The 27,195-nt window shown below is 39.1% G+C and overlaps 1 protein-coding gene across 1 annotated transcript in view; it reads right to left on the bottom strand.

Annotated features, from left to right (window-relative positions):
* The window catches only part of PCBD2 (pterin-4 alpha-carbinolamine dehydratase 2), a 32,970-nt gene extending 6,000 nt beyond the window's left edge, over positions 1-26,970 (bottom strand). Inside the window, exons 1-2 of the mRNA XM_026659436.2 lie at positions 26,837-26,970; positions 21,637-21,768 (exon numbers count right to left, since the gene is read on the bottom strand). Of these exons, the coding sequence (XP_026515221.1) occupies positions 21,637-21,768; positions 26,837-26,950 (246 nt within the window). The 5' untranslated portion in view covers positions 26,951-26,970. The remainder of the gene's footprint in view (positions 1-21,636; positions 21,769-26,836) is intronic.
* Positions 26,971-27,195: the final 225 nt, after the last annotated feature.

The following is a 27,195-nucleotide window of genomic DNA, read 5'->3' as shown; positions in this document are numbered from 1 at the left end:
CTCCCACTAAGAAAATGAGCAGCAGCTCTGCTGAGTAATTTCACCAGTGCAATCTCCATTAAGCCCCTAAATACATCCTTTTCTAATTACATAAATTAGAACTCTATTGTTTATGGATCACCTTTATGTTTGTAGGCCCATAACCTTCCTTTTACAAAATACAATTGGCTCTGGAGGAAAAGATTTTTACGTTTGATTAGATATGAAAACACTATTACACAATCAGTTTGGACATTTCTTCACGTCTTGAAACATGATCGGTAATTTGGTCTAATTGGTGATCAAGGAAACTATCTTGTGATCAATTAAAGTAATTACCTGATTCCGGCAACATAACCAACCTTATTTTGAGCTGGAGTCTGCACTTCTTCAACTTTAATTAAAAATAATGAAAATTATTAAGCAGTCTGCAGTGCAAGATCATTATCAAGCATGAGTCACATGACAGTATTGTCACTTGGCATTGGTGGGTACAGTTTACCAGACAGCCAAAACATTTCTTGTTGCGAGGTGGATAAGTGTTTTATTTATGCTGATAAGTCCCTACATGGCCTTGACCTTAGCAGATTGTTTGTGGCAGCTATAACCACTGATGACATCATTTTAAGATCTTAATTTGAAAATATATATCATCCACAACACAGAACCTCAGCAGCATTTTCTAAAATCTGTGCATCAAGTTTTAAAAGCAGCTATTTTGAATAAAGGAAATACCATACCAGAGGAGATCAACAGTCTTTCTGTGCCTTGGTTCCCCATCCATAAGATGGAGATAAAATAGTACTTCCCTACCTCACAAGGGGTGTTGTGAAGATAAATACATTAAAAATTGTGAGGTACTCTGGTACTGTGGTAATAGGAGCCACAGGAATACCTTATATCGATTTTTTACTGTGTAATTTTAGTTTATATTTAGATAATGTTTTACTAAAATAAAGTTTAGAAATATAGGTTTCTACACATTTCTTAACCTGTGAAAAAATTTCCCCAGGGAAATATTGGAAGCAACACTTAAATTAGAGTGGAAACAACACTAGAAATTTTACTGTATGGAACAATCCTGCTCTGGCAAGGAGATGGACTGGATGATCCAACGGGTCTTTTCCATTTCTGTCTTCTACGAGTCATGAAAGGAATAACTAAAAAACTACTGAAATTGCACCAGTAGCTCAGCTACAATTTCTAAAGACAAAGATTCATTTTCTAGATGCTCCCAGCTTTGACATGCCTGTTTTGGGAAAACATTTCCTTGCTAAATCACTCCTGAAAGAAGAAATCATATTGAGAAAGTGTTTTAAGCAAGCTCAGCTGGTACCTCTTGCTCAAGCTGTGCCCTGGGACAGCCCAACTATACTTTTAAAATGACAGAACATGCCATCACTAAATATGGCTTAATGCAACTTGCTTTTCCTGAGAAAGGGAAAAAACTGTGCTATATGCCTTGCTTTCAGGAGTGAATGGAAAGATGAAATTCCATCTACCTCTTTGCACTATGGAGTATTTAACAGCTTTGGGAGGCTTGCAGAGTCTCTCTGCTAATCTGCTATTCTTCTTCTTTTCACATGTCTTAAGCAAGGACTCAATTCATCTTAACACTTTTTAAACATACAGCTTTTGCACAATGCTTGCCAACATTATCCTGATGATTAATACATCAAAGCAATGCAGGCTGATGTGTGGTGCTAATATATCACCGCCTGGTGAGTTCCCAGTGATAGAGTACCATAATGTATCACCGGAACACAGCATTCAGACAATTCTTTACTCAAAAGATGGGGCTCCTCAAGAAAAATAGCTTTGAGACCTAGCAATTTAAAAGCATTTTATTTATTTGTTTTTAAATGCAAAGGTTATGAACTTAGGGTCCCCGGACCTCCTAAATCTTTCAGCCAAGAGAAACATATGCTAATCACAAATACATTAAGGTTTTTATTTCCAATCTGTCATTATAATGCTGTGGGCAGTATTAACCTTGACCTTATGTGGTGTAAGGGCTACCTGTCTTTGCAGCATTACTACTTAATAACAAAAACATTCTGTATCCTTTATTAATGGGATACACGTAGGTAATGGATAATACAAGTCATAATAATGCATTTATACTTTAGAATATACAGTGCTTAGCATGTTTGCTTTCACTTCGTACCATTACATATTCTCACTGAACACTATGCGTTGCATTTGTCCTCTTTGTTCTTCATGCAGTTTAACTCCCTATGTTACAGAACAATAAAGAGAACTACACATCATTAGGCCTCAGCTCCAAATTGTGAAACTTCCATGCATGCAACCTACTTCACTCATTCCTGTAACTAGCTAACTTTTATTTGTGGGTCAGCAGGCAGAGAAAAGAAGTTGCTTAATGCTGAGCTAAATTAAAGGTATGCTGTACAATACCTTCGTTTATAGTCAGTCACTTGGTTTTGTTTAAGTTAGTTTCATTACTTTTTCTGTTGTGCTCCAAGTGAAATCTGCATTTTTAAAAATTCTATTGACTACATTTAGGGAAGATTTTTCCTTGTTAAAACAGAGACATCTTGTTACATGGTTACGGTATTTTTTTAAAAAGTTAATTCAGTTTTTAAAAACCTAAAAATTCCACCAATGTTAAAAAAGGGAAGAAAGAGACATTTGGTGAGGTGTTTGTTATCAAATCTTTATCTATTTATCCATCTAAAGATTCTCTATTGTGTCCATCACCATAATATCTAGGTAAATTAGAGCTACAAAGCTCTAAGAAGCTGTCTTCATGGAACTACCCTTCCTTGTCCCTGGCTGGGTTTTACATTAATCATCACATAAAAAATGGTTTTTAATGTCATTGCAAGAATGGTGGGAAAGCTCACTCAGGAAAGGAGGTAGCTAAAGCATGCCCTAAATATAATCACACTCTTGCATAGTCTGACTCCTTCTGGGAGCAAGTTCCACAACTGAACTTCCTTGACCCAGAGAACTTTATCTCCACCTCTCAAACACCTTCTCCTGCACTTTGTGGGCTGCATTGCTCCAGAAAAGTGCAGCTGCCTTGAGGCGTCCTGGATGGATGGGCTGACCGGATAGCAAGTGTCAAAAATCAGGACAGGAGGTGGGGGGTAATAGGTGCCTATGTGAGAAAAAGACCCCAAAATCGGGATATCTGCTCACCCTATGGATAGAGAAGCAGTTGCTGATATCCTGACCTATCTGTCAATCAGGACTATGTCTTTGAACTGGCAACAGAAACAGACAGGAGCCAGTGGAAGGACCGTAGTGCAGGGGTGATGGATGCACAGCAACCATGGAGGCAGGCTACCACATTCAACATAAGCTGGAGCCTTTGCATTGCTTGCATGTTCAGGCCCAGGCAGTTATACTAATACATACTGGAGGTGCCTAATGCATAGACCACTGGGGCCAGAACATCAGCACTTCCTAGCAAACAAGGTGAATTTATGTTTTTCTACTGCCAACACTACCTGATCATTTAGGTTTAGTGAAAGCTATGGACACCTAAAGGGCCTGAACGTGCAATATATTGAGCACCCTAAATTCTTCTTGTCTCACAGGTGCTGCTCAGCACTTTAGAAGATTGTGTGCTTAACTACGAAAAATACTAATGGAGGGAAACAGTGGGGGTACAATACGAATGACATGTAGGCATGCATGGACATGGAATGTTTTATTGGAACATCTAAAAAAATATTGACTTTGTAAGAAATATTAACCTCAATTATTGGTCTATATTCTTCCTAATTTAGAATATCATATTAGAAATCAAATGAGGACTGGCTGCTGAAGTTTTCCATCCTTGATCATCACATCCCATTTATGCAAAACTGAAGCCTGTTTGCTTTGCTCCCTAAAATAAAATTAGATATCAATATTAGAGCTGTAAATTCTATACCCCAAGTTATATGTTAAAGCTTTCAAAGTATCTGAAAACCTTTACACTTTTTTCCACAAAGGAGGCTGTCTCTGGCTTGCAACACTTGTTTACAATTATGTCGGTGAAGAAACTAGCTAGCCAGCTCTATATCAAACATTTTGACAGCAAAAGCACAAACACTGATCTATTCTAAGTAGTTTGCCACTCTATGTAATCTTGAAAAAGGCATTCTTGCCTTTGATTCTACAAATGTTTATACTTCATACATCATGCAAATAGTGTTTTATATATTAAGAAATAATATGAGCAAATCTGAAGTTAAATTAAATTCTTTAACAATAACCCTGCCAAAGCACTGTGATTTTCCTATAAAAAAATTATTCCAATTTGTTGATCTTACATTGGATGAAACATACTGTAACAATCTTCATAATTTATATCCTGTTGGGACACTATGATTTAAAGTAACATAATACAGACCAGCATCACTGCTAATCTAAACCACCTGACCAGATAAACAACAGTTTCCCCTTCTCTCTTCACTGAGGGTATTTCTGTTTATTGTCATATGATTTACTCATTTTAAAAACATGAAGAAAAAATGCTGCGAAACAGAACTGCAGCTAGGAGGCATGGCCTTTCTTACACTGGGAACTTTTCACACACAGGTACCAGTATAATGTCAAGAAATGCAGGAGACCGAAGGCAATTCCAAGAATTCTGTTCTCAGGAAAAAAAAAAAAAAAATCACAGCGAAAAAAAGATTAGGTTCATTCTGTACAATCTGGACCAGGTGCAGTGTTAGAAGCTACATATTTTTGATGTTACGAAAGATACAATTCTACAAAATAAATCAGAGTCAAAGACATTATGTGCCAAGTTCAGCAGTGCTCTAAACTGTGGTATACGTTTGTCAGAAAACAGGTGCAAGTGTAGTTTGCCTCTATTTGGCATTCAGTGGGTGTGCAAATGGGTACCATTTTTGTGCCAAGGAGGCATGGGGGATTGTTGAAGAAAAAGCATTAAAAGAAGGGTGCAGATAAAATAGACTCTCTCCCTTAAGCCCTTCTCTTAGTTGTTCTGCTTCTTACACTCCTTTCCTGCTATTTCCTCAGAGTGTATGTTACACTCATTTTCGCACACTCCCTGAAATTCAAATATGTGCAATTTGCACTACTTATTGCTAGCCACACATTCGGCTTTTCTGACCAACTTACACTCCGATTTGCATCACTGCTGCAGTTCGCCCTATGAATAATTTTTTTTTTCTTGTAACTGATGTTACGGATAGTCTCCTAAAGGTAGGAGTATCAGGTCTATCACCCTTTTCCTCATCTTCAGCCTTCCAAAATAACCACAATGTTATTTGGAGATCATCTTTCCCTCTTCCCGTTTTACAATGCAACGGTGACAGAATGCAACTGGAAATCATGTGCAGGCCCTATTCACTGTGATTCAATTAAAAGACTTTACAACCAAATTTTTATAAACTTGGATTGAAGACAAACAATTGTTTTAGACTGGCATCAAAAACTACTTTCTGCTGTTGCTGAGAAATTTCAAAGCTTTTCATGCTCCATTGGAAAGTGCCCTGCTTCACAAGCCACGTTGGCCCTGACAACTAAATGGTCTGATACACTTTGTAATAAAGCGTATCAGTTTTCTTACACAGGCAAATATATAATTATCTTTGCCCATAAAGACTAGTGCAAAGTAAGTATGATTCCTAAACTGAGAAGATTGGAGTTACAAAATCACAGCTTGAAATGGAGCGACTAACTCGCACTAGCTTGCAGCAATTAAAATCTCCTTTATTGTGCCATCTACTTTGAAGTCTGTTGCAACAATCTCGTACTAATTAATACAATTCTTTTTGAATAGGCAAATGTAATGGCAAACCTTACAATCTCAACCTTGCTGGCTTTTACTAGTGACCCCAGACAAAATTCCTGAAAATTAATTTCAGCTTTGTACCACAAATCTGGTGTCTAGGTAATACTGTATATTGCATTTCACTGTGCACTTTGCACTGCGTCCAAAGAAGGAAAAGGAAAATGAAGGAAAAAATTGTGACTTAATAATACTTTACTGACTTATTGTTAATTAAATTCCATACTAGCAGTATGAGAAACAAAGTTCAGTATGCTAAAAGCATGTAAGCTTACAAAGCACTCCAAAAGGCATTATTTGTTATGTATAATTTCACTCAGAAACATTCGGCAAATGGGTAGGATTTCTACATTTTGCATTTAATGCTTAGGGCAAGAGCTACCTTGTAACTATAATATTATTTCTTCAAAAATGAAGCCATGTCAGATTTTAAAATATTACCCAGATTCACAGAAAATTTGTATCAAGCTGCATTTTTCTTTATTACTGATATTTTATGTCAGTTACTCAGTAGAGAAAAAAAATCATCAAGAAGCACCATGTCTGAATTAAAATCTCACCTACCAACCAGAATAGGCAGCTAACTTCCACCTTCCTCTTCCCAAGCATATTGGTTTAATGTGTGTTGTGTCAAAAATGAAAAACAAAGTTTTCACTAAGAGGTTTACACTAAATGAAATGCCTACTTAAAGAAACTGGACTTCTTTTTTATTTACTAAACAGGCAGTGCACCCAACCAAAACAATTAAATAATACAGCGAAACCCTCATTAACTGAGCACCTGTTAAAGCAATCAGTTACTTAAAATAATAAACTCTCTTTGCTGTGCAACTGAAAGGACAATGATAATTTGACTTGTTAAAAGAAATGCTTGGTCTAGCAAATAAAAACACTTGATGTACTGTAATAAAACCCTCAAACAAAACACTATACAAACTAGTAATAAAATGCACTCTGGGCCCTGTTCAGACCTTTTGAATGTATATACCTGAATGCTCTGTTACCTCACTTTACTCACCCTGATCTTTTATACTTTACAATGTTCTGCCACTCAGATGTTAAAAATGCTTGAGCATATATTACTATACCAAAACATATGGCTATGTAAGCACTTTGTAAAAGCCCAATTTAAGAAAGGACTCAACTTTAAATACAAATCCCATTGACTTCAATTGGACTTACAACACATGCTTAAGAGCTTTCTTGAATAGGAATGCTTTCCTGAATTGGTGCCCAATGGTATGTCCATACTACAGACATTACACTGGTAGTTATAGACACAGCCTACACAGACAGAAGGGGTCTTTCTATTGGTGTACAAACATCACCTACCCAGATGAAGTTAGCTATGTCAACAGAAGCCAATATAATTTTTGGCGTAGGCCAGGCCAAAACAAATAGAGAAATGCAAGGGAAATTCGCTAGTTATCTAATTATGTCGTATCAGAAAAAAAAAATCAGGAAAAAAGAACAAAATTCTGCTGGTTTTCCAACTATTTCTTTCACTTCCCAAAGAACACAGAGGATTTCACTCTGAACATGAAAAGCCAGTCCACATTCCAGACATGCAGTTGATGACATTAGTAGCAATGATACAAGGTTCTTCTTGGTCTGTTGCCAAGATCATGTGCAATGTCAGCTCAATATCCAATATAGTCTCTGCTGAGCATATATCCTAATTCTGATCCTAAGAGGACATCAAAGAATAAGAAAGCCTCCCTTTATAATACTTCCCTAAGTCACAAGAGTGTTGTGAGGATAAATATATGAAAGATTGTGAAGCGCTTTGAGATCTGCTGATGAAAAGCGCTATGTAAGACTAGGTATTACTATTGTTAGGATGGATGAAGAGAGGAAGCAGTTGGCCCACATCATCATCAGGGATCTTTTTTTTTTTGGCGGCACAGGCATATCTCAATGTCAATAATTCAAACATGTTAAAGCAGAAAAAAGGTCTGAAATTATAAATTGATAGGAGATGAGAAACGAGATCTGCAGGTCCAATCAGGTAGGTCATTTGGTCCCACTGCGTGTGGCTGAAAGCACTCTGGCCATGGTATCCAGCCATACTGAGACAAGTTCTCTCTCAAGCCTTTGGCAAGTTTCTATAAAACTTCAGGAAAAGAGATTATATCGTAACCCAATGACTCCAATGGGAGTTTTGCCTGAGTCCGGGTTGTTAAACTCATAATCTGTATCCAACTGTAATATTTGAATAATTGTATGAAGTGTTTTTCATGTATTTATTTCAAATCTAGCGATGATGCATTCTTTGAAAATAGAGTATGGAGAGAAGGACCATCTTCCTAGACAATACGAGAAAACAGAAAAAGAAAAATAAGACTTAAAAAAAACCTGATTTGTTTTAGACAGTTACCATTTCTTACATAATATTTCCAATTTTCCTTATGCAAAAAGTTATGTAATCAGTATAAATTACATTTAATTGTATTTCACTTGCTGTTCTTGATATTTGAACAACTGGTGAAATGGGGCTAGAAATACAGAAATGAACAGAAAAAGTGACAAATTAAGAACAGATTATTAAAAACAAAAGTGGATTAATTTTATTAGCAATATTTTGCATAAGGATACATGACCTACGGTCAATATTTTAAGCTGTCTTGAAAAACTTTTGGTGTACTCCAAATTTATGACTAAGTGCCAGACAGTATGTGTAATGCAATATATTGGGGAAACTCCAGGGGTTTTTCTTTTAACCCACAATTGTTCTTTCCCTTTTGTAGAACCCACCACACACACACACACCCCTTTTGCAAATCAATACATCCTTGAAATAGATGCAGTCCATGAATGGTGAAAACTGATTGTAGCCATGCAAGGGATTTTTTTTAAATAACATTAAAAAAAAAAAGATGCATCCAACATAAGTGAGATGAAATATGGTTCTTTGTAAGAAAGATTAACATCTGTATACTTTTATTAGATTAGACACTTTACAATCTGTGTGTAACTGTAACCAACCAAAAGATTGTAAAGCTAATAAAGTTTTGCCTCCAAATGCCCACTTCTACCAGGTAATGGAGATTCCTCTAACAATACAAAATACACATTTACATAGCTATTGTTGTTACCATCCCAATCAAGATTAAATCATCCAGTCCATGAAATGAACTACTACTCTCCACTCAGAATCCCAGTGCCAGAATGTTTCCTTGTAAAGCACCACCATGAACAATTCTCAGGAGAAAAAAAAAAAAGGTGCTGAGTAACCTCAACCCCCACAACCTGAACATACTCAGTACCTCACACGACAGGACTCAAAATTAGAACCCTGGCTCCTAAACTGAACATGTGCTTTACCAAAACAATCTCATACAAATCCCTCAATGGATTCAGCCAGCTCCATGTTAGTTCAAGACGTAAGCAAGTTTTAATCTTAACCCAACAAAAATTAAAGGAAGAAAATGGCAAATGAAGGAGGGGAGGAGGCAGTCCCCAAAATACATTTAGAGCTGGTTTACAGCTTTATGAAAGACAAATGAAAAATTATACTCACATCGCACTGATCAACTGTGGGTCTGCCAGTGGTTTTTCAGAGCAGATGTAACATTTTAGCAAAATGTGATTGTTTGTGAAAGAAATAATTCTGATCAAAAACTAAATTGCAGCCAGCGCAAGCTCTGCACTTTGTCACTCTAATCCATTCTGACAGGAAGCAGTAAGTGGAGATTCCTACTGTGAAAGGAGCAGATGTGAAAGGTCAACCTTGGCCTGGAACTTCAAAACCGTTAACGTGTAAAACAGTGTGCATTAAAGCCTGAAACAGCTAACCGCTGGATTAACGGATGTCCGCTAAGTAGGTCTGATGTGCTTTTGGCAAGTAATGGTTAATTTTTAAATAGGTTCATTGTAATTTTTTTTATTTTACTTTTTACCTTTTACCAGCCAGAGTCCATTTTTAATTACAATTGCAGAGTATAATATTCCAAAACATGCCTTTTCTTTACTCTTTGGGGGGAAAAGCCACTATTGTAGAACGCTATTTACAGTTATTAATAAGGTCATGCTCACCATTTCGAAAGCAAGGGGATGCAAGAGGTTAAACACTATCAAACTGGAGACAGAACTTACCATCTGTACTGAAATTAGTATCTTCCCAGTTCCCCTATGTTCATAATAGCTATCCCAGGACATTACAAAGCTACAAGAGAGCAGGTTTCTTTAACTGAAAAAGTAAAAGTGATTCTGAATGAAGATATTCTTGAGAATAGAGGGAATGTAAATCTTACTGATTTCCCCAACTGAAACAGTACAGTTACAGAACTTGCCACCAGTGAGTTAACAAATCTGGGAGGATTCCAAATTTTAGTTAAAATCAAAGTCAACATGCCGGCATTTGGTATCTTACAGGAGTGAAGGAAAGTCTTGCCTCCACAGTGGGCATAACCATTTTCTTCCCTTATTTCAAATGCAATGAGCAAGCATTAGAAGAGTAGTTATGGACTATATAGAGCAGCCAATAGTGTGACACTTCCATTTTCTTTTTCAATCTAAATGAATACTTGTGAGAAGTGAAAAGTATATTTACAAAAATCTTTAGCCAGTTCAAATTCAACCCCCAGAGACAATATTTCCAGATTAATGGATGAAAATTAAATGCTATAATAATTTTCACTTAAGTGATCATAAATCTACACTAATCTTTTAAGAGAGGCATTGGTAGAAGAGCCAACTGCAAAGTGGACCAAAGGTCAGGAGGAGAACTTCCTGGTCCTCTTTAGAATAGATAACACAGGTCTAACTGCTCCAAGGGTATGCAGCACATGCACAGTAATTGTAGAAGAGCCTCTTCCCCTTGGAAATACACTATTCTTTCTTTATTTGTATTTTATTTTTTACCCTAGAATGAAGGGAAGGAAAGAGAGATAAGGTATTCTAAGTCACAGTTAAGTTTAACTAACAACAAATTGATGTCAACTTCTGTTTCTAGAGCACCTGGAGAATAAGAGTCTTGAACTTCTACGTATCACCTGTTACCTATGGCTGTCAGGCCTGCTGCTCCAGATAGATACAAACATAAAAACCTCTTCCTACCTCAAGAAAGCGAAACACAAAGGTATGTTCTGAATCTTTAATGTCATTATGATTCATTTAAATATAATTTAATATAATAGTATTGTTAATTTCAATACTGTGGCATTAATAATAATATTGCAATAGCGCCTACAGCCACAAACAGGTTGGGCTCCATTGTACAAATAGCCTATGCCCCGAAGAGCTTGCAACCTAAAAAACAAGACGTAATGGGGGGTAAGACAGTTAAGTGGGATGTGCAGAGTTCTTAGCCATTGACTAGCAGTGATCACAGCTTGCCACCTGCTTGGTCTTCAGTTTTCTATATGCATTACAGCAGAGGTGAGTTTGGAGGATAAAGAGGTGGCTTGATGGATTCTTACTAAGCTTTCTCCACTCACAAGGGGCAGCATGACTGAAAACTTGAAAGTATTTGTCGGAGAAGTGGCTGGTTGAGGCTGGCATTGCTGGCACCCATTGAAGGTGGGCACAGACCTTGCGATAAAGAAATAGCTCAGATAGGTACAGCAAGACTAAATTTGGGTGTGTGGAGGGTGAAAGTAAAGACAAAAGTTGCCAATGTAATATGATGATTCAATTATTTACAAGTAGGAAAAAATGCTGGTAATTTAAAAAATTTGGACTGAACACTGAGGCAGAGACATCCTTCACTCTGTATTTTGCACAGTGGCCATGACAAATAAGTAAGTAAATAAATAAAAAATATTTCCGAACTCCCAGCAACAAGGAGTTAATTTGTATCTGGTAGCTCCTGACTGACCACTGACATCACACCAGACTCTGTATAATTATGCAGCATTTCTCGTCAATAAGAAAACTACTTCTGCCAGTTAACTGGTAGTATTATTGGAAAGAGGCTGCACTGACTAGTACACCATTGTTGTCTCTTTGTCTTTTTAAAGCCAGGGCAGGAGAATCTTAAATTTTCAGATGAATGATCTCCAGAGAACCTCCATTTATTTTTCATCCAAAAGTCAAGCACCCTAGCTTTTCAGACCCAGTGCAACACTAGGATATGGGTAGGTGGAATGTGTCCAGTCCCACAGCTGGATCTTGACCCTATAACCTTCTGACGCAGAGACAAGAGGGTTATTTACTAAGCCATTCACAAGTATAACCATAAGGAAGGTGTGATTGTATAAAAATATATTTTTACTAAACTATGTTTTGAGCCAGCTCACTCTCACATATTTTGGCCTGAATTAATCTTCACGAGGCCTGAAAATTTTACTGTCAGTTTCTAATAAGGAAAAACAACAAATAGGCAGATAGGCCAAAAATTCAATATTCAAGCCTTATTTTCAAATACAAAGATTTTCTCTACTCTGTAAACCCACTCAAATAATGTTGATTTATAGCAAATCAGTTATTGTATTCATAAATGCAAGGACATTAGCAAACAACATACCTACCAAAAGAAATACTTTCATAATTTTGCAGGTGTACAAATCATAGTATATGGGAGAGGACTCGAAGGATAATGGGAAATTGAGCAGTCTAGGAAACACTATAAGAAAAACAACACCTACCTAGGTGGATATAAAACCAATTATTTTAATCCAAGAGGCAATCTAATACAAAAGTCTAACAGAGGGGCAAGTAGTCAACAGTCACATTAAAAATAGTTAACCCACCAAATAAATGAAATTGGTTTGTCTTTTAATAAGCAAAACTGACAATAATGGACTCATGTTGCTCATTCTTTGAGGTTAAACACAACTGACATAAGCTACACCTGAAACCAATCAGGGCTGAGGCTTTGAGAAGATTCACACGCGAGGACTAAATTTGTCACAAATGGGTTGGTTTCCGATCCTAATGTAGCCAACTTGCTTTACTCTGACCTCCATTTAACAAATCAACTTAATGGGCAATGGGAGTGCTATAAAACTTAACAATGGAGTGATTTTAACTTTTAAAATATAGTTGTGAAGCAAAATGTTAAGAGAGCTCCTTCAATACTGGAAATCAAATTAAATCTAGACATTTTTTAACAGTCTTGACAGACATAATCCTAGTTACCATGTAAATTTATGGTAAGCTGCTGTGATATTAGTCACAGGTGCTACTTTTAATATATGGGCTGCATCTGGCTGGGAATAAAATTTCTCAGAGGACTGAAAATGACCTCACTAACAGACAATGGGGAGGGGGGATAATACCACTGTGGCATATAAAAAGCTGGAGATACGGTCCACAAGTGAATATTTTACATAAAATTCAAGTTACCTCTGCAGATTGTAGGTTTATGTTTTCAATACATAAATGGCGCAGACATATTTCAGCCAAACAGCCAAAATATTAAGTTCGTAAAACAGCTATGAAATACTCTGGCTATGCACATAAAAACAAATTTTCCAACCTGTGATCAACAGAGAAGACAAAGTGATGGGCTGAGAAACTGAAAAAAGGATGAAGTTCAGGAATATTCAGTATTTTTACAAAGTGAGTTAAACTAAATTAAGTGATTACAGCAACTAAAAGAGCACTAATTCATTAAGAATGTGTTCCCTGTATCCCAGTTCCATGGGATTTGGTAAATTTGTGAAGTTCTTCATGGTCATTAATCAAAGTGAAGGTACCTATAGAAGGGACTAGCACCAAGGGATTGTCACCGAGTAAGAAGATTAAACTATATAAAGATCATAAATCGCTTAGCCAGCAAGTTAGTTTTGATATACTGATAACAGGGACCATCCATTAGAGAGCACAAAAATAAATATGCCCTAGCACAGTTAAAGCAAAGTAGCTGGAAATACAGAGAGGGCATACAAAACAGAAACTCTGTTTGCAGTGGATGCTTTCTGAGTTTTGGGTGTTATTACTGGTTTGGAGAAGGAGAGTTGGGAAGTATACCAATTTAATGCAAGAGCTACAATGATTTAATTTCTTCTGAAATAATTATTCAGAAGCTGTGCAAGTCTCCTTTAAACAAATAATCGAAGAGACAAGATTTGCTACGATTTTCAGGATCCATGAGCCCTACACAGCAGGCAGTCTCCCTGCTATTTTCTCCAGTCAGAGTTTTATCTTTTAACTTAAATAGGTTCTTGTGTCATCTGAATGCAAAATATATTTTAAACAATTAAAAAAAAATCAGACTTTTAAGATGGGATATAACCACCTGCTACTTTATATAATAAGGGTACGATTCTGTCATAGAGGTCACAGATTCCGTGACTTTCTGGGACCTCCACGACTTCTTCTGAAGGGGCAGGGCTGGAGCAGCTGTCAGCCCCAGGGCCACCAGAGCAGCAGCCCCCAAAGCCACCAGAGCAGCGGCCAGCCCTGGGGCCACTGGAGCAGGGGCCATGATAGCAATGGCTGGCAGTCAGCCCTGGAGCCACAGGAGCAGTGGCCGCCATAGCAACGGGCCGTATAGCAACAGCCAGCAGTCAACCCCAGGGCCGCTGGAGCAGGGGCCACCATTGGGTCAGCCCCCCTGGGGCTGGAGCTGCAGCAGTCAGCCCCTGCCACAGGAGCAGCAGTGGGGCTGGTGCAGCTGCAGGAGCTCAGCGCCCAACAGCGCTCCAACTGTTAGTCATCCCACCCCACCCCGCCCACCAGGGAGAGGTCATGGGCTTCTGTGAATTTTTGTTTATCGCCCACAAACTGTCCCTGACTTTTACTAAAAATCCCCATAACAGAATCTTAACCTTAATAATAAAGGTTCAGTCACTGAACTCTTGTACACAAGCATACATACTTCACCTATCTAGGAAGTGTGATGGATAAAAGATTAAATTTATTCATTTAAAAAAATCTTTGAAGTAGTCACAAGTATTAAACCTCAGCGTCCCTGCCAAATTTTTTGGTTTTACAACCACATTGTCCTATTGTTCTAAGTGTTTCTCTCTCCCCTGTTGCTATTTGATGGACCTACACAAACAGAGGAAACTGATTGACTACACAGGGTAAGCGTGAAACTGGCTGAACCCAAAGGGTATGTCTACACAGCGACTGGACACCCGTGGCTGACCCGTACCAGTCGACTCAGGCACGCAGGGCTATTTCAATGCAGTGTAGACTTATGGGCTCAGGTTACAGCCCAAGCTCTGGGACCTTCCCACCCCACAGGGTCCTAGAGCCCAGGCTCCAGCCCAAGCCTTCAAGTCTACACAGCAATGAAACAGCCCTGCAGCCTGAGCCCCGTGAGCAAAAGTCGGCTGGCACGGGCCAGCCGTGGGTGTCTAGTTGCTGTATAGACATACCCTATGCGAACAAACCAGAAACAACTTTTCCTCTTCTTCTTTCAATAGCAGTAATTTTAGGTGTTCCTTCTAAAAGCAGTAGGGAAAAAACATTTTCAGATGGAAGTGACTCATCCTTCTGCACTATAGTGGACAGGGATTCTTCAAGAATGTAGAGTTATGTAGAGCTTAATTAATTTTATTAATTTAGATGGAATACCCCTGTATAAAACCAGTCATTGTCCAACATTGAACAGTGTTAAACAAAGTTTGGGGTTTGGTATACAGAGACCTCAGTCCGCTTAGTACCATGGTGCAAACACCATTAAAACACATTATCTTTTTGTGTCTTTAAGGAGTTAAAGCATTTGAAATATTAAGTATTAAATAAGGCTTTCATTTTAACAACAACAATCCCTTTTCCCTTTCCTTTTAGCTGGAGAGAGTTTTGGGGAAAAATAACAAGTTGTCTCTTATATGGTACCAAAAATGGTAAAAACTGTCCTGTCAGGGAAAAGAGAAGACGTTAGTTAAGAATGGCTGAAGCTGTTGTTGAAGTCTGTTTCATCCCAAATGGTGTTTGGGATTCAGCTGAAGCCAGTAAAGGTGGACATATCATCTGGGTCCCTCTCTCTGGCCTGGTCTGGTCAGGACATCTCTCAGGATCAGGATGACAAAGGTCCGAAGTCCCAGGAGATGGTGTTAGTGGTAGCCATGATGGTGAACCTCACTCTAGTAGCCAATTTTTATCCCTATGTCTGTTTCTTTAAGGACCCACAAAAGGAAGGGTGGATGGAATAGCCCATGCCCTCATTATTTTGTCAACCAATTAGGTCTAGTTTCCCCACACACCAATTTTGGTTCACTGATTTCCGGTTCCACACTCTTCTTACTTACCACGCATGATCTTAACACAGTCCTTGAGTTATAACAGTACAGTTTTTTGTTTGGATTAATTCAGTCTCTCCTTTGTGCACCATTTCCTATCAATCTTTGTTATAATAGGTGATTGTGACGTTATTCATTTTCACATTTTTTTTACAGTTGAGCTCACAATAAGGGTAAATTTGTAGGCCAAATTATAACAGACCAGATACAGGCCAGGAACCTTGAAGTTTTGAACAGGTTGGTGACAATTCTATTTTCTCTAGACCAGGGGTCCCCAAACTTTTCAAAGCCACGCCTCTCCCTTACCTGTCTGCGCCTTGCTCCCGCAGGAGCTGGGGCCAGGAGCGGGGTTGTGGCCTGGTCGGGGGGGGCACGAACAGGGGTAAGGGGGCCAAGGCTGGGGCTGCAGCTGCGGGCAGGTCTGGGGCTGGGAACAGAGCCATGGTCAGGGGCCAAGGCTGGAGGCAGGGCCAAAGACGCAGCCGGGGGCCAAGGCTGGGGGTGGGAGTAGGGCCAGGAGCAGAAGCTCCAGTTGGGTCATGGTCAAGGGCCAAGGCTGGGGGCAGGGCTGAGGGCGGAAGCCTGGGCCGGAGCGGGGCTAGGTAACACTCCCTTCCCACCCCCCATGGGGGCTGGCCCAGGCCCTGCTGCACCTCCCCAAATGTTCCTTCATGCCCCCGTAAGGGGGCATGCCCCCCATTTGGAGACCTCTGCTCTAGACTAAAAACTTTTCAACTTTTTCTTTTTGCCAGAGATTTCAGTAAATCAGTAAAGAAAAAAAAATGCATTAGCAAACATTGCTAGTCAGGCTCCTGAAGTAATGACAGTATTTTTGTAACTCTCATTGACCCAGACTTTTGCTTTGGCAAATTGAAATGGACTGGTTGCTCTATCAGTGAGTAATAGGCATTTTGTTTCTGTATCTGTCACTTGGGAATAGAAATTAAGAGTCTTTAAAACATGTTTCTTTTATGTAATACAAAAAGTGGCTTGAAAGCACAGATTACTTTTTTTCTTTTTCTTCCGCTATCTCTCTCCACAACCCCATTTTAAAAGGCAATAGTCTCATAAACATCTGTAGCCTGCCAGTTCACACAAATAGAGGGCAGAAGAATGGAGAAATGATGCAACGGGAAAACAGACAATGACAACAATGTTTAGGGTGACCATATTTCCCATAGGAAAACGGGATACTGCACAGGGCGGGCCCAAGGCCCCCCCTTCTCCCTGTGGCATAGGGCTAACAGCCCGAGGCCCAGCATCTGGTGTCATCATTTGCCTCCCCCAAAGTTCCTCCACACTCCCTTGGGAGGGAGGGAGGAACCCCTCACTTTTTTGGCAAACTGGGCATTTGTCCCATTTGGTCTTGCCAACTGATAAGTTGGCGAAAGTAAATGGGACAAATGACCACTTTCGCCAAGAAAGTCAGGACATCCAGGACAAGGCTTAAAAAGGGAACTGTCCTGGCCAAAACGGGACGTATGTTCACCCTACTTGTGTTTGTTGTCTTGTCAGTCAAAACAGAAGCTGTAATTGTAAAAAAAAAAAACAAAACTGTGAACATGGCAGGATGCATCAATATCAGGCTGTACAGATGGCTGTCTCCAGTGAAGATGGGACCATGTATGATGGGACCAGAGCTATTACAGGATTCTGAGATTTACTGTGGACAAGTTTGAAGTGATTAGATACCATGATTTTCTTATGCCTCAGTCCCCCCAGCTGGTAGGGAATGGAGTGAACAGCAATGATGATAATATGGCTATGAGGAGAAAGTGGAAACTAACATTTCAGTCATAGAAGCTGCCCAAATGAGGGATGGGGAACAAGCTGCAATGGATACCAGATGCTTTTCTTTCTGGGTAGGGTTGGGTGGAGGACACTATATACATCCATATTTTTTTCAAACCAGGACATCACAACTAGCATGCAATGGCAATTATAGCAGAGAAAAGGACTGACAACAGGAAGTACAGTCACGGACTTATTTTAGGAACATTTCAAACTGTTTTCCAACTCATTTTCTGAAAATCACTCTCTAAAGCCCATTTTTATAAAATTTATCTTCAAAAAACAAACACCACCAGCGGTTTCAAGTGAAGTCCTGTAATAAAATAATTTCCCAAGCCAGAAGCGTAATTTCTGATCGCTTTTAAACAAGTTAATCTCAGTCTGAAAGCTTTAGGAATCTAAATAACTTTCTCATTTCACAGAAGTTTCATTTCATTCTCCCTCATACTGAAAATGATATACATAAACCACGTTCATGTCTACGCAATTGAGCGACTTTATAATAAAAACTCTGTTTATATTCTTAACATCTGTTGACATACATAGTCTTTGTAAACCTGGCATAGATTTTAAAGCCACAGAATTTTCCATGCATCATGCACATTATCTGTGGGAAGCAATAAAGAAACAATGAATACATTAATCATACTCATATCATCTGCAAAACATAAATCTGAAATACCTTTCATGTCAGTTCAACTGCTCAGGTTTGGGGTTGTTTTTTTTTTTTTTTTACACACCTGATTTTATGCCATCTGTAAAAGGGCAGGATGGAGATCATAGAGGAAATTGTATTTCTTGGCTGTCTGACTTTTACTAAATATTCACACTAAGTTCTGTAAACAGAAGATTTATTAAATAAAAAGTTACACCTAAAAGTCCATGTTTATTAAAGGACAGCATATTGACTGCAAAACTCTACAAAGCAGGTAGCTAGCTCCATTTTTGGCACTTCTGTTTCCCTGATCTGTAATATGCTTTTGAGACGTACCAATAAATAAGTAAATGTTGTATGGGGACATTAGTAAATGTAAACATTGGTAGATGAATTAAAATATACCAGTTCAGTTTATCTTCAGTGCCACCTTCCCAGGAGACAAACATTTGCTCTCTGCAAACATTCACGCATTCTCTAGCCAAATTCCACCTTAAGCCATTCCCCAAGGCTAAGAGATCACCAACTTGTTCTACAGCCTGAAATTTCAAATGGCGATGTTACATCACCACAGCTGCCCCAATTTTCTAAATGCTTAAGGGCAAAACTCTGCCCTCATATAGATACATGTAGCCCCCTTGACCGCAATGAAAACAGTGTAGACAGTTTGGCCCCTGTTAGTTTACCCAGTGGTACACACAGCTGAAAGTGCCAGAAGTTTTGAATTCTTAAGCCAATTTCCAATCATTCAGAGTAATAATAGCTCTTGCGTAGCCCTTTTCATCTAACACTTTTAAGGGTCAAGCAGGAATGGGGGCACACTGAGCACCCACCAATATCTTCCACCCAACTGGAATAGACATTTCAAAAAAGGACCATTAGGATGATATATTTGATGGGGTGAGACCTAGCCAATTCTGAACCCAGAAAAAAACAGACTATTAGCTTTAGGCTTAGTATAACCTACGGTGTACATTTAAATATATTTTGACTTTCCACTCTAGCATCCTCTTCATGTCTCTCTCTCGGACTTGCAACTTTATGAATAGCTGACTAATTTCTACCCTGTAACATTTCAAGGATAAAGCCTTAAAAAAAAAAAAATCAACTATTTAATTCTCCTTCTGATGTCTTCACTGATCTAAGCTGCTGGGTTTTCCAGATTTCTATTACAGGGCTGTTTGCTCTCATCTCTTTGGTATATAGTCTTCAGGTCCACTGCCTAAAGATGAACGGCAGAAATGATTTATTTCACTTATTTGCAATATACAAAGGCTACTTTACGCTAATTTTAAAAAAGCATTTCCAGCTATGCTGAGCCAACAAGCTCTCCAATTACACCGTTGCATGGACACTTTCAAGAGTGCCCGAAGCGTGAAAGCTGTAAACTCAGCGCCTACAGTTTGATGCAGAGGAGTGGCTATCCCTCGGTCCTTGGCTCTCCAGTTCTCCCACCCAGGTCTCATGTAAACTCCCTCTCATAGTTTCCCCCTCCTTCATTGCCTCATAATTTGTTTTATTAAAGTTGTTTGTTTTGTTCTATTATTAACTCCCAGGTTTAAAGTGCAATTCACGTGCAGTTCTGTACCTGCTCTTGCTCTGTATTGTAGCGATGCTGCTCTTTTCTCCCTACCTCACACACATTTTATTCTATGTTCTCTCTAATGGCTGCAATTTCCTAACTATGACAATTAACTATTTGAAATATTAAAAAGGGTGGGCATTGCAAATTGTCATTTTCACATTTCACCATACAGGGTCTCCTAAAGATCTTTGTCTGGATTATATTATGGCCATGAGAATAAACAGCACATTATTCAACACTTACATGCTTCAGTCTACAAATGTAGATAGATATTACACTGCAAATTGAGTGTGGTGTGGATGGGACGGGGAGGGGGGGGAAGGAGGAGAAGAGATATCTTCAGAGGAATATGGCATTTTTAAAAAAAATGTAATCTTACCCTTCACCCCTGGGAGAGCATAGCCCTTTCAAAAATAAAGTAGGAACTGGGAATTATCTTCATCTGTTCCCATTCCACACGTAGGTTATCATCTGCCTAAAACTGTAAGAATAGCTGATCTTTCACAGCTAATCATTAGTATATAACAATCTACTACTATTTTGATCAGAACTGAGGATTGTTAAATTGACTGTACCCGAGCAATAGAAATGAGGGGAAGAGGAGTAGGAGACCTAAACAAACACATTTAGTGGCAATTTTTCAAAAACATTGGGTGGATATCTACACACAAACATGTGCACAATTGCAGAGTCACATGCTATAAGGCTAAGCTTTAACCTTTTGATAATGTGACCCTAAATCTGCATAAGAAGATCCAAGCTAGAATAAAAATAGGTCACTTATATAAAAGGTGCAATAAATATCAGTAAGGCCAGGTTTTAAAAAAAAGAGCAATGAGAAAATTAAATAAGACATAACTGAAACTAATGCATTTTCTCCAAATAAACCCAAGTTTAATGGCACTGAAATGGGAAGGGTATGTTACGACTAATTCTTGTCTTATTTAGCAGGGCCATAATACAGCTAATTATTCCTCTTCTAGCTTGTATCTTTTTGTACGTCTCACTTGATTAATCAGAAATCAAATTTTCTTTCCGAAATGAGATATGGTAGCAAGAATCTAGTTGACAATCTTATCTTAAGAAAATATATTAAATAACAGTTGGCCATATGGTGCCACCAATTTTCAAAGCAGGTTTCATCTCTGATTTCAAATTTTAAAATTCTTAAAAATTGATGACACAGTATGGCCCAGGGTTTTGACTTAAAATTCAAGCCCAACAGGGTTTACAATCTGCTGTACCAAGGTAGCCTCACAGAGTGTCTATTGCAATTCATTCAAGACAGTACCATAACACTCCCTTCCTGTATAAAAGGTGAGTTTTATGACACTTCTCTTCACATTTTTCCCCCAGGTTTGGCTTGGTAAATATCAGTACTTTCATTCTTACGCACCTTTGTAAAGTTCTTGATAGCCAAATATTTTTATCATTGAGTTAGGACTGCTAGTAATAACAAAGATATCAAGAGTAAAATTCTGCTTGCCTTACCGTGGAACAATGCCAATAAAGTCAATGAATTACACCTGGGTAACTGAGATTAGAATCTTGCTCGATAACTTCAGTGACACTACTGACATGAGGAAAGCAAACAGGATTTGGTCCCAAATACTCCTAGATTTGTGGATGTGAACATCTCTTCACTAGGAACACAATACAAACTAGGATAATTACATTTCCTTTTATATTAGGAATAATATATAGCAATAGTTACCTGATTAAAAGTTTTGAAATTGAACTCTTTGTAGATGGCATCTCTTTCACCCAGCTCAGACCATCCTGAAGCTTTGAGGTCAAGTAAAACTTGGGTCCTTTCCTCTGTTGTCAACCAGTGAGACTGTGAAGACTATAAAGAAAAAGAAATACATTCCAGAACTAGGGTTAATGTCCTCTCATTTCTTTACACAACAATAAGAAAATTATGTGCTGAAATTATGATTTATGCATTTCAAAAATATAATCCTTCAGGACAACAGAAGTAGAAAATTTACTGTGCGGTTTTGTTCCACTTTATAATTTAACAGAACACCATCTCTTGCCAGTTAACTGAGCCATGAAACATAACCAAACTTAATTCACCAAAATAGTTATGTGCTTGCATATAAGAGTTTTTTACTCTTTTGCTGGGATGAAATATGGACTCAATAATACCTCTGTCCAGTAGTATTATTACTTTCATTTATACTAGGCCTATCTGAATTATCCATATACTGTGAAGCTTGAAATATTTGATGACAATCCAATTTTGCCATTTCCCCTCATTTAAATATTAAAGTTAAATGTAATTAGTTGAAGTTAAAAGGGGAATATCACCTGAAAAATACTAAGCATGACCAATTTTAAATTAGAAAAGCACAGATTATACCAGAAATCACTGTGTATTATGTATAATTATTGTACCCTGTATTTCCTAAGAAGAAAGTTTAAAAAACAAAAAGCAAGATAGTTACTGAACTCAAATAGTAACATAGTTTCTCTCTGGCACTGAAAAGAAAAACAATCCGGCACTAAGGATATGTGCTACCCCCAATTTGCCCAAGGCATTCCACAGACAGCACTGAGGAGTTCTGTATAAGGATATAAAGCATGGGCCACTCTCATTCCATTACAAATCCAGAAGTAACTCAGTTAAATAGAGTTCCCACTAAAAGGCCCAGACTCAGCAAGGTACTTAAGTATCTGTCTAACTTTAAGCAAATGAGTTCTCCCCTATTGAGGTCAATGGAACTACACACACGCTAACTATTTAAGCACATGCTTAAGTACCTTGCTGAATCAGGACCTAAAACTGGTATGAGGTCAGAATCCGATCTTGAGAGTAGAATAAGATCCTAAAAGTTTATTAAATTTCTCCCTGAAAATACAGAACACACTCCCTCCCTCTGACAGAATGTATGAGATATTAAACTTGATTTTAGCTAAAATCCAAGTATTTCACCCAAAGGTGGATTATCCAATTTTCTGTCCCTGGTCACAGACCCATCCCAAACTCATTCTAAGAACACAATAGGTAGTACAAAAACAACGAGGAGTCCTTGTGGCACCTTAGAGATTTATTTGGGCATAAGTTTTCATGGGCTAAAACCCACTTCATTAATAGGTAGAACAGAAATTCTCAGTTGCCTTTTGTCTTTGCATATATTAATAATCAACCATCCTCATTTTTGAAAACTTACTGGCAATTAGCTGAATGATTATCTACCAAAAACTGCAAAATAGAATCTAAGATGGGAGTTCCACCCAATATATCTGACTTTGTAAACAGTTTTTATTTTGACGATTTTAAAGTGTGTGTATACTTCATTCTAGAAGTGCCAGACCATGTATAGTCCACCTGCTATGTTCTCACACTTAATTATACACTCATTTGGCAATGTTGATGTGAACTTTTTTTGAAAATATAGTCTGCTGTGTATGTGTATAAGTGCTGTACCTTTGTACACATCTTTATTATAAATATAAAGTTACCACTTCACCACTAGATGGTGCTGCATGTCAAATCAGAAGTTAATTCAATTAATTCTAATTAAGCAGCAGAAAGGTTTTAAGATTGTTCCTTATTACTGAATGATATTGGCACAGAAAGTAATGATAAACACACATGCATCATTTACAGATGAAATATACTTATTACTGTAACCTACTAATTAACTCCAAGAAGCCAAATATAACCCATTCACTAACAGTGAGGATAAAAAGAGCACTCTGTACAGATGCAGTTAATGCAACTAATTAAACAATTGTTTTCAACTGGATTCACCCATTCTAACAGACAAGTTTTAAATATCCAAAAACTAACATTTCAATTTAGTCTATCTAGTCTTTCTTATAAAATATGTGCCTTGCTTTCATACAAAATTAATGTTCCACAAACATATATATTAGTGTTGCTATAGGAACATTTATTGATTAGAATTTCCCTTTAAGCCTGTTTTAAAGCATGTACAGATAGTCTCTGGGCTGAAATTTATCATGTTTATAGTCAGCCAGGATGTAAAATTGTTTTGTTTTGTTGGAGATTTTTGTGTTCTTACTTTTTAGAACCAGTTAAGACATTTCAGTTGCTTTCTTCAGGCCTTATCCAAACCCCACTGGAGTAACGGAGAGTCCATCCACTCATTTCAGAGCTAATAATCAGATTTTAATAAATAGATTTATTTTGTTTGCCACTGGCCTGGTCCTCAGTGCACAGCAGCTCTTCTGACACTGAAGAAATTTAACTTAGAAATAATGGTCGTAAAAGCCAAGTTCTGCATTCTGGCTGCAAATACACGTGCACCTGCCACTGACTTTAAAAGTTTAGTAAAAAGCAGTATACTGAGCACATGCTGATTTATTTTAAGACAACTTTAAGGAGGTGCAAGCTCCAGAAACATGCTCACATGTATGTATCTGTGGTAACACCCAATGAAGCACAGTGCAAACCCACTGAAGAGGTGGAAAGGTACAACAAAAACAAACAGAGTATGGACACTGAAATGTAAACATAAGACTTAGCATACAAAACTGACCCATGATTTACTGATTATATCCTGGGCCCTACGCTAGTTAAAAAATAACAGCTTTATTTGAAAGTAGTCCAGGAAAGAAAGAGAGGCGTCTGATGCCAAAGTATCCATTATCCTGTATCAAAGATCTGCATAATAAAATATGTTCTGGGGGCAATGGGGGCGGCTATTAGATAATCATATATGCAAAATTATGTATTACTATTACTTGATGTCAGACTGCCTATGCTTTATAGAGACTGAAATGCAGGGGATGTAAATAATCATATCTTCTGAGAGAAGAGGGGGTAGATCCAAGACTGAAACAGATTTACTTTTTTTTAATTAAAGCTAACGTTAAAATTATATAATACATAGGTTAAGAAAAGAGCATCTGTACATCTGGGTATAGTGCTTAAATTATGTGAAAGTACAAAGGTTGGTTTAAAAGTCATACAGTACATATAGTACATAATCAGCAATAACCCACATTTAGATGAACATTTAAAGATACAGTTTAGTTATTAGCAATACTAGATAAAGAGCTAATTCAACTACCCCAAGGATAATTCCTAAAGAATTACCATACTCCTACTCAGGATCCTGGCTCCTAGGCCCATGCAGCATCCTAACTTTGGTATTCCTTTGATTTAGCAGATTTACTATTCTGCCTAATACATACTTGGTACATTTTTTTCCACGCAGTGGCTTTTAAAGGACTCTGCGTTCAGAGGAATTAGGAGATGGGATGGCTGGGCTGGGTGTGAAGAGCATCTGGGGCAATCAAGGTTTAGATGGATAAACTGGGCACAGCCTGAAAGCTCCATCAACTGGTTTGCCCAGGAAAATCACATTCAGACAACCTGCACAAGATAATTTTCACTTCTTTAAAAAGGACAGGAGTACTTGTGGCACCTTAGAGACTAACAAATTTATTAGAGCATAAGCTTTCGTGGGCATGCATCCGAAGAAGTGGGCTGTAGCCCACGAAAGCTTATGCTCTAATAAATTTGTTAGTCTCTAAGGTGCCACAAGTACTCCTGTTCTTTTTGCGGATACAGACTAACACGGCTGCTACTCTGAAACCTTTCACTTCTTTAGAACCTTCCAGGGCAGGGCCGCAAATATGAGTGAATTGCACTTCTGTGCAACCCTAGGAATCAGGTATTACTCCCACTTTAAAAATGGGTAACCTGAAGTTCAGACAGGTCAAGTGACTTGCTCAAGGTCAAATTGTGAATTTGTGTCAGAGCTAGAAATAAAACTCAAATCTCCTAATTATAAATCCTGTGCTTCCCAGTATCAAATCTACATAACCCACCCATTCACATGTTGACAGATATGAAGAACCAAAGTTGCTTCTCACATTGACAGATCATGAGCTTTCAGCTGGTAAATGGAACATCAAAGTCGGTCCAGCAGGAAAAGTTTTTTGATGGGTAATCATGCACATGAGGATTAGAATAGTAATTTCTTAGTTCCTTAGTTTGGGAGGATTTTAAAAGCGCATTTGAGTCCATTATCTCCCACCATTTTCCCTTGAATATTTAATTAAACTAAGCACCAAGAGTTGGGAGAACTTTTTAAACCAATTGTTATTTGCTTCAGTGTGAATCGCGCCTTGCACATCACTGGTGATATACAAAACAGATCATGCAACATTTTCAGAGGCTGTTGTTCATCCTTCACCCCATTTCTCTGGGGAAGTCATTCTTGCCTGCCTTCAGGGGCTGATACCCATCTGACCCCCAGAAAGCCACCCCCTTACCCACCTAATCTGGCCCTTTAGCAGGAAACAAATCAAACAAATTTGCGATGCTGTGACTGGAAAGTATTTTCTTCATGGTAGCTACATTTTGTGCTCCACAATTAAAATTTTCATTTAAAACAAACCCCAACAAATTAAGCATCAAATCCTTATAAAGGCAAAGAAAAATCACAAAACACGCCTAAGTAGAGGTAGGCGCCCAACTACCTCTGCAGACAGCATGAAACAAAAGCTCTGGCAGAGGTGAACTGCCATATTTATCTCAGCAGCGTTGGCTCTGAACCCTAATGATGGGGATGTCCGTGTCCAGGCAGTTCGCTCTTTCACAGCGCAGAGGGAAGAAGAGGGATGATCCTACTATGAAGCATCCAGCACAAGTAACATCTGGAATGGGGTCCCCAGAGTGCGGGGCGTGGGTTAGGGCTGAGCTTAGGAGAGAAGACCAGGACTCCTGCTCCTAGGGGGCTTTCCTCTGTCCACCCCCCGCCACCTGGGGGACTCGCCCTGCCCAGCCCCTGGGTCGCTGCTCGCTTGCCCCATTATCTCTGGGGAGCTCCCCAGGTCTGCTGCCCTCCCGCACCCCCCGGGCGGCAGCCGCCTGTCTCTCACCGGTCTGCTGCCCTCCCGCACCCCCCGGGCGGCAGCCGCCTGTCTCTCACCATGGCGGAGAGGCTCCTGCTGCCGGGTCCCGAGCCGCCCTGCCCCGCGCTCGCCGTCGCTGCCAGGCGCGCTCCGAACAGCGCCAGCCGCAGCCCGACCCCGCCGCCTCCCATCGCCTCAGCGCGGCCGCGGCCCCGCCCCCTCACGGCGCGAAGGGCCCCGTGCAGGGGCCTACGCAAGTGCCTGCGCCGCCAGGGCCGTCACCCCCAGCGCGGCCCCTCCCGTCACGCAGCCCAGGGAGGGACACAGGCTCGTCTGCGCCCGCGCCTCCGCAGCAAACCCGTCAGGGGGTTTCCCCCAAACCCCGACAAGAATGGTACTTACCCCCTCATCTGCACAGAGCACCCCTGCGCTGGGC

The sequence above is a fragment of the Terrapene carolina genome, unplaced genomic scaffold (genome assembly GCF_002925995.2).
Source record: "Terrapene carolina triunguis isolate 2854851 unplaced genomic scaffold, T_m_triunguis-2.0 Scaffold629, whole genome shotgun sequence".
Lineage (NCBI taxonomy): Eukaryota > Metazoa > Chordata > Testudines > Emydidae > Terrapene > Terrapene triunguis.
The sequence above is the reverse complement of the archived record's forward strand: the minus strand, read 5'-3'. Positions and strand labels throughout refer to the sequence as shown.